We start from the raw sequence: 17,720 nt of genomic DNA, 5'->3' as shown, positions 1-17,720 counted from the left end.
CTTCTGAAATCGGCCAAGCTTGAAAACTTTATTTGCCAAATCTTTATGAGGGACAGATCAAACAAATCAGGTGCATCAAACCAAGACTAGAGTACAACATTTGCATGTAAATCACAAGTAAAAATTGCTTTCTGTATGCCACAGGTTTTTATTATTAAACATATAAGTTTGAGGTTTAATGATCACATGAAGCACTAACAGGTTTCATTTTTCTGCGATTGAAAGGAGAACAGTCCCCCTCCACCTCCATGAAAACACACATTTAAAGACTTATTTGAATCTGAAGAATTATTGAGAATGAAAAACGCTGTGGCTATCTGCACCTACAGGAGTGAGCTGGACTGCATAGCCAAGATCAGACCTGTGAGGAAAGAGGGAAACAGCTGCCTCACCTGATTGTCACCTAGGAAAATACCTGCAACCATATCAGAACACCTAAAGAAATAAACCATGTGTGTTTCATTTCACAACACTATTCCAAACTCACAGTACTCTGTGCAAATTGGACAATCTCCCAATCTGGTCATAGAACGCTCTCCATTCATCCACTTGAGGCAGACTGCAGTCCTGCAAGTTTGTGAAGCATGACGCAGGCACACTTTCCTTTATTGAGAAAACTAATGGCCTAGATTTCAAGACTATATTCTTAGTATTTTGTAGTATTGATATGTTAGAAACATCCATACCTGATAAAGCTGCAGCTGTTCCCTCATTTCTTCCAAGTGTTTATCATACTCTGTGATTAGAGTTGACAAGCTAAAGTTGAAAAACAGGCTTAGAAAAAGTTTTGTAAATGCTGAAACATTGTTCTGGTAATTAAAAAATTCTTATCTGGAGAACAGAAGTGACTGTTTCTTTCCGAGATCGACATTCGTCAGAATTAAATGAATAAATCCAATTACTAAAGTACAATCACTAACAGTAGATTTCCTGTTTAACAGGACTAGAACATGGGACATGACTGTTGTATGTGAAAACAGTGAGAAGTCGAGTCTTTAATCGTTTGGGATTCTATATATGAATGCTTATTTGTAAAGTGGCCTGTAAGACAATATAAAATAATGTATTTCTAATTATATACTTCTTCCTTCCTAGTATTTTTGTAATTCATAGTAATTCTCTGAAAGTCCTATATTAGTCTAGAGTGATAATGCCTTAAAAGCTAACAAGAAAATATAGGTTATTTTCATAACAGGGAGTAACAAAGATTATTAAGCAATTTATTAATAGGCAACTGCCAGTTATAGATTGTCAAATAAGCGATTTTAAAAACATCACCTGACCTCAACAGACAGTTCTTACCTGTATCACTGCAGTCTTACCTGCACTTTTACTACCTTAAAATTTACACCAGATAATTCCTCCATTAATCTCTCATCCTTTATTTTACAGATTGAGGAAGAAGAGTCATATATGTAATTCACTGAATAAACAGAATATTATCTAAAACCAACTGCTACAGGAACGCTTTTAGAGACTCCATTCCTCTACTTGCAAGTTCTCAGAGCTGTAAGCACGTGACATAGGACCAGGTTTACCTGGATATTCACACTTCAAAAAGTGCAAGATTATTTGTTTCAGATAGTTTGTAGTATTTCTACTTATCACTTGGAATCAGTTACCTTCGGTCCATCATCCTGGATCCTGATATACCGTCACCACCAGCAGTCTTTTTCTGTAATGGTATACTTTACATATCAGTATTTGCATGTGAATGCATATAGTTTTAGATCATTACCTGTTGTTCTGTCTGTTCTGTAATCATACACAACATCCCACATGATCACTTTCAGATTCACATTCAAAAACCCTCGAGTGCTGGCCCAATTTAAAAAAAAAGTATCTACACCGCTCCCCCCCCCCCCCCCGCCCCCGAGATGCTCTGATATAAACCATAATTGCATCTGATGGGGAATCAGCTCAATCTTAAAAGAACAATCATAAGTTTGTCTAAGTGCTAAGTTCATTTCAGTACATCTCAGCATCAAGGAAGTGCCGATGCCCTAGCTTCTGCAAAGACTTTCAGACAGGCTTATGGTACCCGCCACAAAAAGTTATGTGGACACAAGACCAATCTCTTAGAGTAAGATTAGTCTAAAAAAGTGAAAAAGGATAATAAAGTAGAAGAAATCTAGTATTCTTTCAGGGATGTGTTCCCCTGCACATGATAAGCTTTTGAAGGTGTACCAAAAATACCACAATTCACCATTATGACAATTTCATTCTGCTGTTGCTCCTTGGAAAAACATTATGCAACTCTAGAGTTGTGTGAAGGACGCAAAGCAAGGCCAGGCCACACTGAAGCTGGCTGTACTCTATGCATGCAAAGACATTTGTTGCAAAAACCTCATCACAAAATTTGTTACTACTTCCATCCATGAGTTCACCTACCTGCTCAGCAGTAGCTCTCGAAATCTCATCTGTTTCATGCTGTCCATGTGTCATATTTGGCCTCTGATCTGAAAAATACAAAGTTTGAGAATCACAGTTACAACACAGGCCATTATTTACATAAACCTGACTAGCAGTCAGAAATACGTTTAATCATGTTGTGCTTTGGAGGTACACAATGCACTTCATAAAATTCTTCTATTTAGCACAATTATTTTAATGAAATTAGGAATTGAAAAAGCCTACAAAGTCTGTGCAATAATAATGTATTCCATGTCTTTCATATGTCTTTTTTTTAAAAATAAAAATTTAAAATGAAGTTTCTGCCTAGAAAACCCACAAACACACACACATCTTAATGATTTGCAAGGTTTAAGTGCACCAAATCACACTGCGTGTCCAATTCAGTCAGCTGGATGTTTGACAATTAATCTGTTATTAGGAACTCAAACCTACAGTTCTCAATACATTTTCAACAAATTTAGGTCAAGAGAGGTTCACTGATAAATGGATCTGAGCACTCAAGTATATTCAGAAGAAACCCAAACAAGAAAGAAAAAACGCAGTCTGTCAGTATCTGCTTTTTCTGAAAAAAAGCAAAGGATAATGAGATTTCACACTGCTGAGCTGGGAACATCAACTAAGGCATCACTCCATCTAACTTTGCCTATTGGAATTTCAGAGACTACTTGTATTACAAACAAAAGCAGCAGCACAAGGTTGGAAGGGAGAAATAACCACTCTTTCCACTTGTTCATGGAGTGGTTTTGATCTAACAAAACCAGAGCGTAACCAGCCAGTCAAAAGAGGCGATGATCCTGCTGTATTCAGTGTCAGCGCAGCCTCACCTCAAGCACTGTGTGCAGCTCTAGGCCCTGCAGTTTAAGAAAAATGTCAAAGTCCTTGAATGCATCCAGAGGAGGGCAACAAAGCTGGTGACAGGGCTGAGAGGCATGTCCTAGGAGGAGTGGCTGAGGACTCTGGGAATTTCTCGTTTGGAGAGGAGGCAGCTGAGGGGCGACCTCATTGCTCTCTGCAGCTTCCCGAGGAGGGGAATGGGAGAGTGAGGGGCTGATCTCTTCTCCCTGGTATCAGTGATAGGACACATAGGAATGGTTCAAAGCTACACCAGTAGGGGTTTAGACTGGCCATAAGGATGCATTTTTTTTTTAATGAGAGGGTGGTCAAACACCGGAACAGGCTTCCTAGAGACATGGTCAATGCCCCAGGCTTGTCACTGCTTAAAAGACATACAGACAATGCCCTTAACATACTTGAACCTTTGGTCAGCCCTCAACTGGTCAGGCAGTTGGACTGGTTGGTCATCGTAGGTCCCTTCCAACTGAAATATTCTATTTTATTTTATAAGAATCTGGGTGACACCTTTGTAACTGGAATGGGCGAAGACAAAGAAAAAAGTAACAAGAATATAAGAAGGTAATGCATACATTTTGATTTAAAACAGGTTCTTGTTTATTTTTCTAGATATGCATCCCATGGTTCTTTTCCTGGTTCTAATATTCTAAAGCAGGATACAGGAAAAAGAGAGGATAGAAAGGAGGTAATAGTAAAAGGATGCCAAGGAACAGGAAAGGGAAAGTATCTGCCCTCACCAGCCAAAGCAGTCTACAAACATGAAAGGCCATAGGCGCAAAAGGGGACAATCTTAAACACCCCCTACAGATGTACTCATCTTCAATGGTACATTCAATGGTAATGGTGGAATTAAACACATTCTGGCAAAAGCTCTATATATTTAGTAGCTTATCACAAAAATATTCAATAGAACGGATTTATCATTTGTAGGGCTCGCTGCCGATACTTCAAAATGCATTTAGGTAAAACTCAACTTAACCGATCAGTGCCAGGGACAAGTATTTCATTCTGAGAACCTTCTTAAACAGCTACATATTTAACACAAATATTTATTCTACTACATTAAATATAATAGTGCTTAAAGAATCTCTTTTTATGTGTATAACGCATACAGCATTTCAGAATTTCAATTTCACACTCATGATGCAAGAGAAACATCAGTCCATGTATCAGACAAAGCAGGCCTCAAATAAGTCTCAGCTGGCATGCAAGCAGACTTCAAATTTGTCACCTGGCCCCTTTCAAAATGTATGCAGTTTTTTAAAGAGAGAATTCAACTCATTGACAGAAAAGGCAACTCTTATCACTTCACAGTTAGTTTAGTCCGACCTCTATTTAGAGCCTAAAGATTGTATAAAGTAAGAAGCCACACCTAGCCAAATTAAATACATATAGAAAAGCAAAATACCAATATTTGAAAATCCATGATTTGTTCATATCATAGTATAACAGACACTCATGCAAAGCTCAATAAAGGCAGGGGCTTTTGAAACCACATTGCCTCTGTTGGCTCAGACACAGGCTTTTCAGCTACTAAGGTCCCTGGAACCAAGAGCTGGTCTTTCACCTTTGGCCACCCAAAGCTATTATCATACAAAGCTTTGTCCCGATTGATATTTTGCCATAGCACTTGATGCACTGTGATTGTGCCCTACTTCCTGCTGTGCTATCAAGTTTTCCCACAACACTTACCAGCGCCAGGCACAGTTCTTGCGCCAACACATCAACCCATTCCCTATTTATAGGAATACAAACTGTGCACAAGCAATTTTTGCCAGCATTTTGCATCGAAGTAATTAAAGTGTACTCTGATTCAGTCGTATTAGGCTTACACTAAAATTATCAAAATTGTAAAAAAAAAAGCACATAAATAGAAATATTGATTCTAGTCTGTAAAGTAGATTTCATGAGCAACAGGCTTTTTCTGCCTTTCAGGTCTAAGCAGAACACAGGAAATACAGCAGCATCTGTAATCAGAGAAGAACCACTGTCACAAAGAAATATCGATGTTTCTGGCCATTACCCTCATTAGCAGCTTTTAATTATTAGGCTTCAGTTAACTAACAAAATAGTTTTGATGCTGTTACTGTACCAAACACTGCAACAGCCGCCGAAAAAAAATCTTAATCGCTACAACCGTAAGCTAAAGGGTTTTTACCCTCAGCCCAAACCCGCCCCAGCCCCGAGAGGCAGCACCCAGACCCGGGCTCCTCAGCCCCGTCCCTCAGACGGCGCCGGGCCAGCACCGGCGGCGGGCGGGCAGCCCAGGGAACCGACCCAGCACAGCCCTCACCTGGCTCTCCCCCACCGCCGGGCTCCGTGGCCATATTTCTAGCGAAGAGCTTCACCACAGCCGCCGCGAGTTCCCCCTCAAGGAAAGTCTACAAGAAGCCGAGGAAAACCTGCCTATCACAGCCGCTCACCGCCCCCGGCGCCCAGCGGGGCCCGCCTGGCGAGGGAAGACGAGACCGTTCGGGAACGAGACGGAGGCGGGAACTTGCAGCCGGCAGGAACACAATCCCCTCACCCAGCAGCTCGCACTTCCTCTGTTAAGTAAAGCCGCGGCTGGGTGGGGACTGTAATCGCACCCTCCCCTTCCCCTCAGCTCGGCGCGGCGCGGTAACCCTGCCGCGGCCTGACAGGGAGGGACGCGGCCCGAGCGGCGGCCCCCACTAACGACACCCTCGCGCCTCAGCAGCGGTTACCCGGCGCCGCGCCCCGCGAAGGGCCCGCGGCCCCGCCCCCGCCCCGCCCTCTCCGCCCGCAGCGGCCCCCGGCGGCGCCAGGGTCAGGTGGCAGCGGGCCCGCCCCGCGCGCGCGGCAGCGCTGTGGCGGGAGGCGCGCGGCCTGCTGTCGAGGCGGGTCGCTTTCCGGGGGCGCAGCGGATGCCTGGAGCTGTAAGAAATCCGTTGTTAAACTTCTGTGAGGAATTTATGGGTTAAAGATAGGCGCTTACGCGTGGCACTACAGGAAATGTTGCTGCTGTTAGTTGCTGGAGGAGCTGTGTGTGAGAACCTCTGTGTGTGTGAGAGAGTAGCTGTGCGAGTGTGTGTGTGTGTGCGGGTAGCTGCGTGAGCGTGTGTGTGTGCGAGTAGCTGCGTGAGCGTGTGTGTGTGCGAGTAGCTGCGTGAGCGTGTGTGTGTGCGAGTAGCTGCGTGAGCGTGTGTGTGTGCGAGTAGCTGCGTGAGCGTGTGTGTGTGCGAGTAGCTGCGTGAGCGTGTGCGTGTGCGAGTAGCTGCGTGAGCGTGTGCGTGTGCGAGTAGCTGCGTGAGCGTGTGCGAGTAGCTGCGTGAGCGTGTGCGAGTAGCTGCGCGAGCGAGTAGCTGCGCGAGCGTGTGCGTGTGTGTGCGAGAGAGAGTAGCTGCGCGTGAGTGGGTGTGCGAGAGTAGCGCTGTGTGTCACTGAAATTGTGGACAGTTTGGAGCCCGCTGGGAGCTTGTGTCTGTCTGGTAGTGGAAGTCTTAGTTGCAGTAAAAGCTTCTGTCTCTCGCTCGGTTTCCAGCCTTCTGATACTGAAAAAGTCAAGTGAAGAGTTAAGACGGAAATGATGTCAGCAGAGGATTCATGACCCGATGTGTCCTGCTGACCTTGTCCTTGCCTAAACAGACGTAGCTATTAGGAGTTAGTGCTGTGGTTAAGATCTTAAGTACACTGGTTAGAACTGTTTTTGGGGTTTGGGTAACTGCTTTGAAGACACTGCACCTGCACCAAGAGACAAGGTAAAATAGTTCAGTATAGAGGAAGACTTTGAGCCTTCATCTTCAAGACCCTCAATGAAGACCACCAGGAGACAGTGTGCAGGCCCAAGAAGGGGTGGCTGTGTTCTGAGAATGTTCCACTTCTGTAACTATATATGTCCTTGCCATGAATATGTATGTTTATGCTCTATAAATTCCTAGTAAACTGCTCAGTGGGTGTGCATGTTGGGAGGAGCAATCCCCCACACACCCAGTGCTGAATAAACAAAACACCTGCTTAATAGTCACTTTGGCTATTAGGTCATTTATTTGGAACTTTCCTGGCACCACTTCCCCCAGACCTCTTGGAGCAATTAAGGAAAACACCAGGGTAATTACTTCCTGCTTGGTTTTGTCCTTGTTACCAACATCGGTAGGTTTTGGGACAGAAGATGTGAATCCCCTCTGTAAGGACAGATGAGAGGCAATTATGGCGGCAAGCAGTAGTAGCTTTCTCCTTGCTGGTGAGGTGTGGGGCTCATCTGGCTGAGGTCTGAGCGGATCAGCCACGTGCTGACCGTTCTGTGTAACTCGAGGCCATGCAGTGTGTGTGCTTTTAAATGGCTGAGAAAGTACTTGCTGTAAAACTAATTTAGCGTTTGCACCTCTTTGCAGTGTATTAACAACTGGCTGAGGTGTAGCGTTAAAAGGTAATGAAAGGTCTCCTCTTGCTCTTTTAAGTTACTTTTACGTCATTGCTATGTGTTGCTGGTTTTATTATAGTTTAAAATCATGTTAGTAACCAGCTTACCTAAATCTATGCAATGTGGTAAACTTAAAACTTGCACCAAGGGCCATTAATTTGGAAAATCTTTGAAATTCCTGTAAATTGAGCAGTCTCTTAGCACTAGGTAGACCTCTAACAAAAGCTAACAAATGTTTTGCAAATTGTCCTTATTGCTTTATGGTTCTTTTAAAAATTGCATGTTCTATTCAAGAGTAGTATTGGTTTTCAACAATGGGCTAAATTTTAAGTACGTTCATTTCAGTACAATGTAAGCTGCCCCTGTGGGAGTTACGGTTTTCACCAAAAGAAGTCACCTGTACCTGTCTCTCGTATGGGTACAAATAGGAATGTGTGATGCATCTTGTGTCTCATCTTCCTTTTAGATGCTGTGGTTACAGTAGCATCTAAAGTACCTTAGCAGGTTGTGTTCTTTTACTGCTTTTTTTTTTTTTTTTTTTTTTTTTTTGGTAACTTGGTATGTTGTGATTCTCTGAGATTTTCAGCAGATCTTTCACACAAGGAGAAGCCTCACATAGCTTACTTGAGTCAGATGTTGCAATAGCTAGTCCTGTAATTCTCCCTGGATTTTAAGATCTTCCCAGGCTTCTTTTATTAGAAGGCTGTATTATTTTAAAACACTATTGAAGTCAGGCAGTATTTTTAAATAGGTGTTTCAGATATTTGCCTTGACCAGTGAATGCAAAAATGCAAATGGTGCAATATATTGGCACAAACTGAACATAGAATAATAGAAGGAAGTGTTGACTTGTAAGTACATGTTAATTTAGTAGTGTAGTATAAAATGGGTTCATAAAACTTTATTATCTTTCTTAGATGTACCCATCTACTCTTAAATTTTACTCTTTCGGGTAAGTGGTCCAGCTTGTGGAATTCTGTCTTTTCAGAAAGTGAGTGTGCATAAGACTTGTGCACTCCATTTCCAGGAATTTTCCTGTTAATTTCAAAAAGCACAAGGAAGGATTTTACCATCTGTGGATACTTCATGCTTATGCTGCTCAGTGTTTGCAGCTTAGAAAATTAAAAACACAACACTCATCTACATTTCCTGTGGATTAATATTTTCTGGATCAGTTTAAGGCTAAATAGCCCATTGAATATGTTGCAGTAGCTGTTTGTGTTGTGAAAGGGACTTGTTATTTAACGTACGGCTCTTTGGTTTGGTGGCCTATATTGTAATTATTGCAGAAGAGCTGTGGCTGTATTTGCTTAGAGTACCTTTTCTTACGAGTTCTCTCTTTTTGTTTTAAACTGTGGATGATATAGCTTTGCCTGTCTGAGTTAGTGCTGATACTGGACTATGAGCCAGTTTCTGCTGGCTTAAGAATGCTGTTAGGACACTGGGGTGTCTTCCCTCCCCATGCTTTGTATGCTGACTTCTTTCAACTTACGTCATCTTGTGTCCAGAAACTTGCCACTTGAGTTGGAGCGAACATTAATCATGGTATTTTATAGTTTCTAGGGTTATTCCAGGTCTTTTGCATAAAGCACCCCTGGTGTTAGTCTAGTGTATCATGCAGGTAAAATGCTGACATAAGAATTTAATTAGTTTTCAGTTTGTTTAAATCACCTTGTCAAAAGTGATAGCCCAGTATTTGACTTCCCTTTTTTACTGGACTTTTTAAATTAAGGTGTCTAATTACTAAATCTGTTGTTTCAAATTTTCTCAAATCTGTCCCACTTGTTTGGTCCCAGGACTATCTCCTTGATCCTGAGTATATCTACTTACCTAACATCATTCTAGCTATTTTACCGACTTGAACTCGAAGAGAGGAGGTCTGGTGCTTTTCAGCATGAATATCAGTGAAGGGAAACTGGCTAGTATGACTGTAGCAGAGGCTATGAGACACAGTTAATGTGTAATTAGTTTTAAACAGTTAATAAAAGCAAGGCTATGGCATATAGGGAAGTGTGGTGCATGTGGTTACATTCTGTTTCATGTATTAACACCTGCAGAATGTGGCAAGTTATGCTTACCTTCCTGTGAGTCCCAAGAAAATGGGTGTTGGAGTGGAGGTGAAATAACCCAGTTCAGCGTTCCTCACTGAAGGAAATGTCGTTACAACTTGGCTACTGAGCTACTACTTCTCTGCTCACAGGACTTTAACGCATATGCATAATTCTCAGTCAGGCTATGTATTGCCAGTTCCCTTCTTGGATGGCTAGGAGATGTGACGGGAGCAATCAAGGATCATTTTTTGTGGAGATGGGAAGGAACTCATAATATTGAAGAGGGGAGCGATAAAGGGCCATAAACTTGTTGGAAACTGGGCTCCTCTGTGGTTTTTTTTGCTTATTAGATAGATTAAGGCCATTCTTATGGTTTGTACAGTTATTTCGAAGTAGCAACAGCTGTTGGAGTGCAGTATTCTCTGTTGCTGCTCTGCAAATGTTCAATGCATTTAACAAGATGTGTCTGCAGTTTTCCTTGAAATCCTTTAGTTTGGCTGGTTTGCAGTGGCCGTGAAGGAAAGCTTTAGACAAATGTTTCATTTTCTTGTATTTGAAAGGTTTTTCTCAATCTATTTTTCTCATGTTACCAAATCATCTAAGATCATGTAGCAGAGACTTTGTTTTGTTCTCTTGAGAAATACTTCTGATGGTTATGGATGGTGTTTATTGAGGTACATAGTTGAAATGCCTTAAGCTTGGTAAGACTTCAGAGTGATTTGTAGCTATGCAAGTATAAAAACCTATGAAAAGCATTCATGGAACCATTTATTTAGTTGCTTTATAAAGCTAAACTATTAGAGTTCTTCCGATGTCTAAAAACATCATTTGATGATTGACTTTGTACGAATGCGTGCTTTTTTCCTGGCCCAGCAAACAGTATAGCTGGTGCTGAAATGGAGTCTGAGATCTTCTTTGACAGAACCTTTTTTTCTCTTTTTTTATGGTATATGAAGATGGAATTTACAATTAAACACACGTGGGATGGTTTACCTTTGAGCCATGAGCCGGTAACAATTGGGCTGAAGTCGGACAGTGCAGGACTGCTAATGGAAGTGAATGCTCCCTTCTTTAATGACCCTGCAGCACCACTTGGAGAGCCAGGGAAACCTTTTAGTAGACTGTGGGACTATGAAGGTAAGTGTAACTGTTCTGCTGCAAATATGTTTGTGTAGACACTGATGTTCCTCTGTAGTTAAGAGGTCTGGTCTTTACTTAAGAGTCTTTGAAGATTATTTTTCAAACTGATCTAATGGTTGTGAGTGTATGACATCTAATTTGTTTTCTTTGGTTACAGTACTGCTTTTAAAGATCAAATCTGAAATGTAAAGTAAAAATTTTTCTTTCTATTATATCCTGAGTAGTCTGGGAAAGAATTTAGTTGTAATCACTACCTTGCCCTCAAACAGCTCCTTAACTGTAAGCCTCATGCTATATTCAGCTGAAAACTACCCCAAACGGTATAAAGAATGATGCCCTTTTGCTAGGTGGTGAATTGATTTTCATCACTTGCACTGCTGACAGTGAGTGGTTGTTTTAATAGTAGTGTAAGAATACAAATGACTGGGAAAAGAAGTGAGTATGTTATCTTACTTGGTGGCCATAGAGAAATGGAGTCCAATGAGCTGAATTGATTTCAAGAATGATGAGGTTGACTCTTCCTGATCCTGTCAACAGTACAGGCACTCAAACTTAGTTTCTGGTTTGTAAAACTGATGCAGTAACAGAGGCCTGACATATTTGAATATAAAAAAAAAATTTTGGCACATATATATAAATGCATTTGCAGTAGGTAAATAGAAGTGAAATCCCAAAGATAGGTTCTACTTTTGCTTTAAGAAGTAGAAAGCAATAGCTAAAATAATGTTTATTTTTATCACATTTCCAAAATCTATTGGAGAATTAGGAAGGTGTGAAACAGAAATAGCAGCTCATAAAATATGATTCAAAATTGAACCCAAGTGGAATGGGGAATATTTTTATGGTAATGCTGTTTCTTTTTTCCTGTCAATACCGTAATTTTTACATGTTGCTTTGAATAATGCAAGTATTTAAGATTTCCAGCAGTTCTCTACTTCCTGATAATTGAACTATTGCAATTACAGCTCTACTAAAACAGCACAGCACCTCTTTGATATTATTATACTAAATAGGCTTATGTAAAGATAAAAAGAATTATAATGAGATATGATTGATTACTTCAAACTAAAGCTTTCTAATAATGTCATTGCTGTGAGAAACACCATTATAATTCTACTTTGTGTTTTTGAAAGATGAGTCAACAGTTACATGTGGATTTCAGGTACACCTGGAACAGTAATCCCCTGTCCAAAGTATCAGCCATATACAGGAAAAAAACATTGAAGAGCTAAATGCTTTCTTACTGTTTCTGGGATTTAGCAGTCTGAATTATGGGGTGTGTGCTCTACTGTGAGTGTATGTTCCTCTTTTCTTTTTTTTTTCTTTTCTTTCTTTTTTTTCCTTTCCTTGGTCTCTGGTGCTCTGAATCCTCAGGCCACCAGTAAACACAAGACTTCTGCACTCAAGTGCTGTATCTGGAGTGCCTGCTGTGAGTATGATTGACTGGGATCACTCCGTCTTGGTCAGCTTTGTTCACAGCAAGCATACTAGATGAAATAGCTGTGTGCGGATGCTTTTCTTACTCCTTGGACAGCTGAGATTAGCTAGTAGACTTGCCATATTTTTCTGCAGCATTGAGATGAGCGTTTCCAAAGCTGGAATTTGTAAATAAAATTAGTACAATGCTTTATAAAGCTCTTTATGATGATAGGCGCTAAAAATAAAAGCTCTTGAGGTTACAATTATGGCATAGCATTTTGAATGGTTAGAAAGCTGTCTGCAGTGTGTACACAGCTAGTAAAGCCCTGGCACGGCACATGAAAACAATTGTTTTAGTGGAATATGAAGGTCTCAGGATATTGCACAATATTTAATATAAAATACTGACAGCCTGGTTTGTTTGGTTTTTTCAGTTGTAGAAGCATTTTTCCTGAGTGACAGAACTGAACAGTATTTAGAAGTTGAACTTTGTCCGTAAGTACAGAGCTCTGAAAAAGTCACAAACGTTAATTTGCATTTCCAGTCCTAATGCTTGTAGTGTATATATATATGAGGAAGACTAGGTACAGAAGTTGTTCCTATGTGGAGAAGGTAGGTATTTGTGGCAGAACAGCACACTAATTGTGTACTATTATTTTAAGGAAATTGTGTTCTGATTTTTTGATAGTCATGGACAACACTTGTTGCTGCTGCTTTCTGGCAGAAGAAGAGTATGGAAAGTAAGTGGTCAAGTATATCATAACATACAGAAAACCTAGTTATTGTTAGGTGCCTGTTGCCTGCTTGGAAGATGTTACCTTTTTTTCCCCCTCTCCTTTAACAGGAAGAACTTCCTTTAAGGTTTGAGGTGACCAGAATGAAAACCAAATGGGAGGGTAAAGCTTACCTTCCTTGGAATTATTTTCCACCATGCACTAACAAATTCAACGCATTTGCAATTCATGGCTCAGGAGAAGAAAGAAAATATGAAGCTCTTCATCCTGTGCCTCAGCATGAACTACAGGAAGGACAGAAACCAGATTTGTAAGCATAAAATTAGCTCTTCTGTAATACAGTTTCACTGTTCTTGGAATACTTAAAGAAACCTGATCTGGTTTTCAGATTGAGTGCCACTACTATTGTAATTATACTCCTTAGCCCCAGATCCATCGGCATTGTACTTTGTATAAAGCACTATGGCAGATAGCTGTAATTAGTGCTTGGTTTCTATGTTATCCCCTAGGTGCATTCAACACCATTGGCATCTGTTTTATCACCTTCCTCAGCTAAATCATAGATAGGTTGTTCTGCATTTTCCTTGCCTCCGGCACCTTCTGAAATGCCATTTAGCGTTAATTTCACCAATACATTTCCAGTAAATCTCTTCTGCTTCTCCCCTACTGTTCTAAACAACCTCACCTCTACATATGACTCCATATTATGGAAGCATTAGAAAAGGCAGATTAAATTGAGAAGTATAATAAAAGGATATCCAGTACCAACAGGAAAACTAGAATATCTTGATTTATAAATTGTGCTTTGGGCCTGTTTATTTTCTTTGACTGTGAGGCTGAGATGATTTGATAAAAACTGCTATTTTGGGCATTTTGTGTAAATGAGCTACCTCTTGAGTGTACACTATAGTACGTAACGCAAACTTATTACTCAACATACAATGACAGCGAGGTAAGGTAAATTTTAGATAAGTTACCCCTTTTGCCTGTATTTAAGAAAAACTTAACTTCTGCAACTGTTTATTTAAAAAAAAAAATATCTAAGCTATTGCTAATAACTTTATCAGTTCTGTAAAAAATGGCTACCTTTATTTTTCTGTGGTAAACTGGAGAATGCCTGTAATATTTTTCAGGAAAAATACATTTCTGTTTGTTCTGTAGGACCTCTTCCAAAAAAACCCTTGACTTTTTCAGACATCGGTAGCAGATGCAGTTATATGAAGAGGTTGCTCCTTACTACTTTCATTGCTCTTAGCTTGGTCTTTACTCTTATAAATTACTTCCTCCTAAGAATTCCATTTACCTTTTTAAATGATTAGTGTAGTTATCAGATGTTCTGTCTACTGTTTGGCAGTTGTTTAATGTAAATATTATTAGCAATTAACTTCACTGTCTTCCTTCTGTTGTTTCTGAATGGTAGCCCAAAAGAGAAATTCTTAGCAAAAAATGATTCTTAATGTTGAAAAGAAAATGAGACTTTAGTCTTACAGAAAAATATATTTGCTAGCTTGATAATCCTATCCAGTCTTCCTCTTTTCTGTAAGGAAACGGTATTCCTGTGATACGATTTTTCAGTTGGTTGAGAGTTGTAAATTTTAACTCTGTTGGAGTGCAGATAAAGCAGGAGATATCACTGTGCTCTTGCTCTGACTACAGTTCCAGAAAACGTAAGTTTGAGGGAGTTTAAGAAGTGAGCATTTTAACTTCCCTTTGTGCTGCGTGATACTTGTTCATAGCCGAGGAGTTTGCCCCATGTTTTCCAGTATGAGATTTTTAGAAACACAGTAGTGTTTTTTATTTATAAACTCAAGTTTTGGAAAATGAACACATGGAATGCTGGTTACATTCCTGTCCAGGAGAATTTGAGAATAAAGAGTAATTAAACCTTTTGAGGACACTGCCTTTTATTAAGACACATATTACAAAACTTACAATTTTTTTAAATTATTTATTTCTCCTCTCTTTGCAGTCATCGCCTGGAATTTTTCAAAGATTTGAACCTGAAAGGACTGATGGGCGAAGATTGGAAGCAGCCTGAATCAGATATATGGAAGTCTCTCACTAGTTAAATGGATTGAGGCATAAATTTTTATATCATTAAGGTTGGATGAAGCTGTATGGAAACAAATCTTCATTCTGAGCAGAGTTTGTAAATATCAGACTAGTAAGGCTTTCCTTGAAACCAAAATCGTTGATCTATCTTAAAATCAACTGTAAAGCATCTGGGCCAATTGATGCTAAATGTATGAAGTATGCAGTGGCTTGTGTTTCAATTCATGTGGGTATGGAGTTCTTCATGTGTGCAAGGGCTAATCTGCTCCTACCAATGAAGGGGAAAAAATGTGCTAAAATTACATCTGTGTTTTCATGAGAGCTCTAAACCTGACAAGGCTAATATCTGGCTTGGGATATTTCAGTTTCCTGTAGTTGCTGAATTTCTGCTGTATTTTCACTGCTGCTTGTTTGTTTCTTGGCTGTTGAATGGGATTCTTATGTGCCTGAAGTTTTTGATTGCAATCAGGAGAAAGGATGCCTCCTTCAGAACAGAAAAGAATATAGCTATCATGGCGTTTTGTGGCCCAGTACTTGCATTACAAGATGCTGTGGAGGTATAATACTACCTCATCCTATACCTTCCTATACTTGAAGTTTTCCCTTTCACAGTCCTGAAGGGGGAACTTAATCTCTGTTGCTTTATTAGCAGACCTCTCTGTCTCAAATTCAGTGTGGAATTTTTAGTGATATGTAGGTACAGGAGGTAAATTGACAAAAGATTTTATGTATTCCAGGAAAAGTTTCTGGGAAAAATAACGTTAAATAAAAGTCTTTTGATAGAGTTGTGTGCCTACAAAAGCTGGTTTGTTCCAAGACCTTGTCACATCACCTTGATTCATCTCAGACGTATGAGAATTTTTTTTGCATGCCATGTAAAGTTGGAAAGAGTCTTAATTGTATGTTGCCTACATTTTCTACATATGGGCATGAATATTTTTAACAGTACTGAATACTGTTAAATGGTAACATCTAATCTGTAAACTCTCACCGAATTTACAAGTGAGATGTTCCTTTTTTGTCTAGCATAGTAAGTGCTGCTTGATTGTGGCTGCTGATTTGATTCTATATAAATTGACTTAGAGAATGGGAAGCTTACCCAGTCTGAAAAATAGGTGATTTTAAAAGCAAACTTTGATTTAGTTCAGAATGAGGATTCAGACTAAGACATGGTCCGCAGTCCTTTACTAGAAAGAGCACTTCCTGTATCCTCTTGTAATGTCATCATCACAGGGTACAAATTGGTCATGTTCTCTGGTTTTGTGAGAAGGATTGTTTTGGGAGTCTGAGAAAATACGGCTTAGTCATAGCTGAGGGAGTATCTTTCAGGAGTTATGCCCTGAGCGTCTGGTGTTGGGTCTCATCCTTTGGTGTAGCATTTTCTGCTGAATAGCTTGGAATCCTACAAGTTCCTGGAACGAACTGGTCGTCTTGTATGTAGTCTAACATCCTGCTCAAAGCAGGGCTGTTGTTGAAGCTGGATGAGTTTGCTCAGGACTTTGTCGAGTCTTGAGTAACTCGAAAGATGGAGCTTCAAATGCTCTGGGCAGCCTGTTTCAATACTCAGGTAGTTCTGTTATGAAAACTTAGCTAATTGCCATTTCCTATGATGCAACTTCTATCCGTTGCCTTTTGTCCTTCCGCTGTGTGTCTCCAAGAGGAGTGACTTTCTGTAACTACCGATTAGGTAACTGAACGTAACTGTTGGCTCCCCGTGGATTTCTTTAAATGTTGTCATTCTCTGTTTGCCTTTCATGAATCTCATTAGTAAGCACCTTCCAGTCAGATAATACTGGCAGACAACTTAAAAGTGTAACTTGGGTTGTAACTCAGAGGCAGCAATGCTCCCAGGCCTTTCTTGTTTATTTAGTTGGTAAATGATTCTAAAAATCTTCTGTGTAGCTTTAGACACCAAAGTGCTTGTAAAGTTTTACACAAGACTGTGGTCTCCAAGTCATATTACTAAAAGAATTCTCTGTTCTCTTCTGAGCTTGTACGCAATAATAACCGTAGTCTGATGGTCATGTTTTCTCTACTATCTTAAAATCTAACCCTACTTGTAAATTCTGCCTGAGGAGAAAAGTTGGGAATACCCTGCCTTTGTGAAGAACATCTCAGTGTGATTAGTATCAGAGATAGACTGTTACTTCAGAAGTTTTGTTTGGCTTTAGGTTCACTCTTTGTGCTTTCTGTTTTATAGAACTGTACTTCCAAATTTAAGGATATTAGTTTTTTTTCAGATGCAGGCTTTGGCATGTCATTGCACTCAGCCATCCGATTGGTTTTGCTCTCTTTTAATTAGACACTATGGATTCCTTGCTATAAAGTGCCATCTGTTGAAAATTACAAGTATTGTACATTCAGTTGTTTGCCGCCTTTCTACCTTCAATCCATGTAGTTTTCTAAAGAATGACATCTGTCTGAAATACTGAATAATCCAATAAATGTTGATTAAAAACATCTAGATACTGACATCTTAAAGCTGCTTTTGAAATTTCAAATGCAAAAAACCTACTTTCACTAAGCTTTCAGATTTTGTTTTAAACAGTTTGTCACAAAAGCACATGCAAAGGTCCAAAATGAGTTTACTATTTTTCTTACAAAGGATGTTTTCATGTGTTGAATGGCATTTTGTATGTAAAGGATGGTAAATCAAATTATTTATTCACAGGCTTC

General features: G+C 39.9%; 2 protein-coding genes across 7 annotated transcripts in view; one reads left to right on the top strand and one right to left on the bottom strand.

Annotated features, from left to right (window-relative positions):
* The window catches only part of SCLT1 (sodium channel and clathrin linker 1), a 43,486-nt gene extending 37,543 nt beyond the window's left edge, over positions 1-5,943 (bottom strand). For 3 of the 5 annotated variants that reach the window (XM_037397892.1, XM_037397883.1, XM_037397917.1), the window contains exons 1-4: positions 5,561-5,943; positions 2,392-2,459; positions 1,623-1,675; positions 687-756 (exon numbers count right to left, since the gene is read on the bottom strand). In XM_037397892.1, the coding sequence (XP_037253789.1) occupies positions 687-756; positions 1,623-1,675; positions 2,392-2,459; positions 5,561-5,594 (225 nt within the window). In that variant the 5' untranslated portion in view covers positions 5,595-5,943. Of the gene's footprint in view, positions 1-686; positions 757-1,622; positions 1,676-2,391; positions 2,460-4,959; positions 5,259-5,560 lie in introns of those variants that run through there. The other 2 variants (XM_037397899.1, XM_037397908.1) reach the window with 2 other exon arrangements.
* A 92-nt stretch (positions 5,944-6,035) lies between these two features.
* C1H4orf33 (chromosome 1 C4orf33 homolog) lies at positions 6,036-17,516 on the top strand. Of its 2 annotated transcripts, XM_037397939.1 has the most exons (7): positions 6,081-6,164; positions 7,620-7,654; positions 10,656-10,836; positions 12,693-12,753; positions 12,947-12,998; positions 13,103-13,302; positions 14,962-17,516. In XM_037397939.1, exons 3-7 carry the CDS (start codon positions 10,656-10,658, stop codon positions 15,059-15,061), a joined length of 594 nt encoding a protein of 197 aa, XP_037253836.1. In that variant the 5' UTR covers positions 6,081-6,164; positions 7,620-7,654; the 3' UTR covers positions 15,062-17,516. The 2 variants fall into 2 exon arrangements, with proteins under 2 accessions (XP_037253827.1, XP_037253836.1); XM_037397930.1 differs by lacking the exon at positions 7,620-7,654 and having other exon boundaries at positions 6,036-6,164.
* Positions 17,517-17,720: the final 204 nt, after the last annotated feature.

Source organism: Falco rusticolus, chromosome 1 (assembly GCF_015220075.1).
Source record: "Falco rusticolus isolate bFalRus1 chromosome 1, bFalRus1.pri, whole genome shotgun sequence".
Classification (NCBI taxonomy): domain Eukaryota; kingdom Metazoa; phylum Chordata; class Aves; order Falconiformes; family Falconidae; genus Falco; species Falco rusticolus.
The sequence above is the reverse complement of the archived record's forward strand: the minus strand, read 5'-3'. Positions and strand labels throughout refer to the sequence as shown.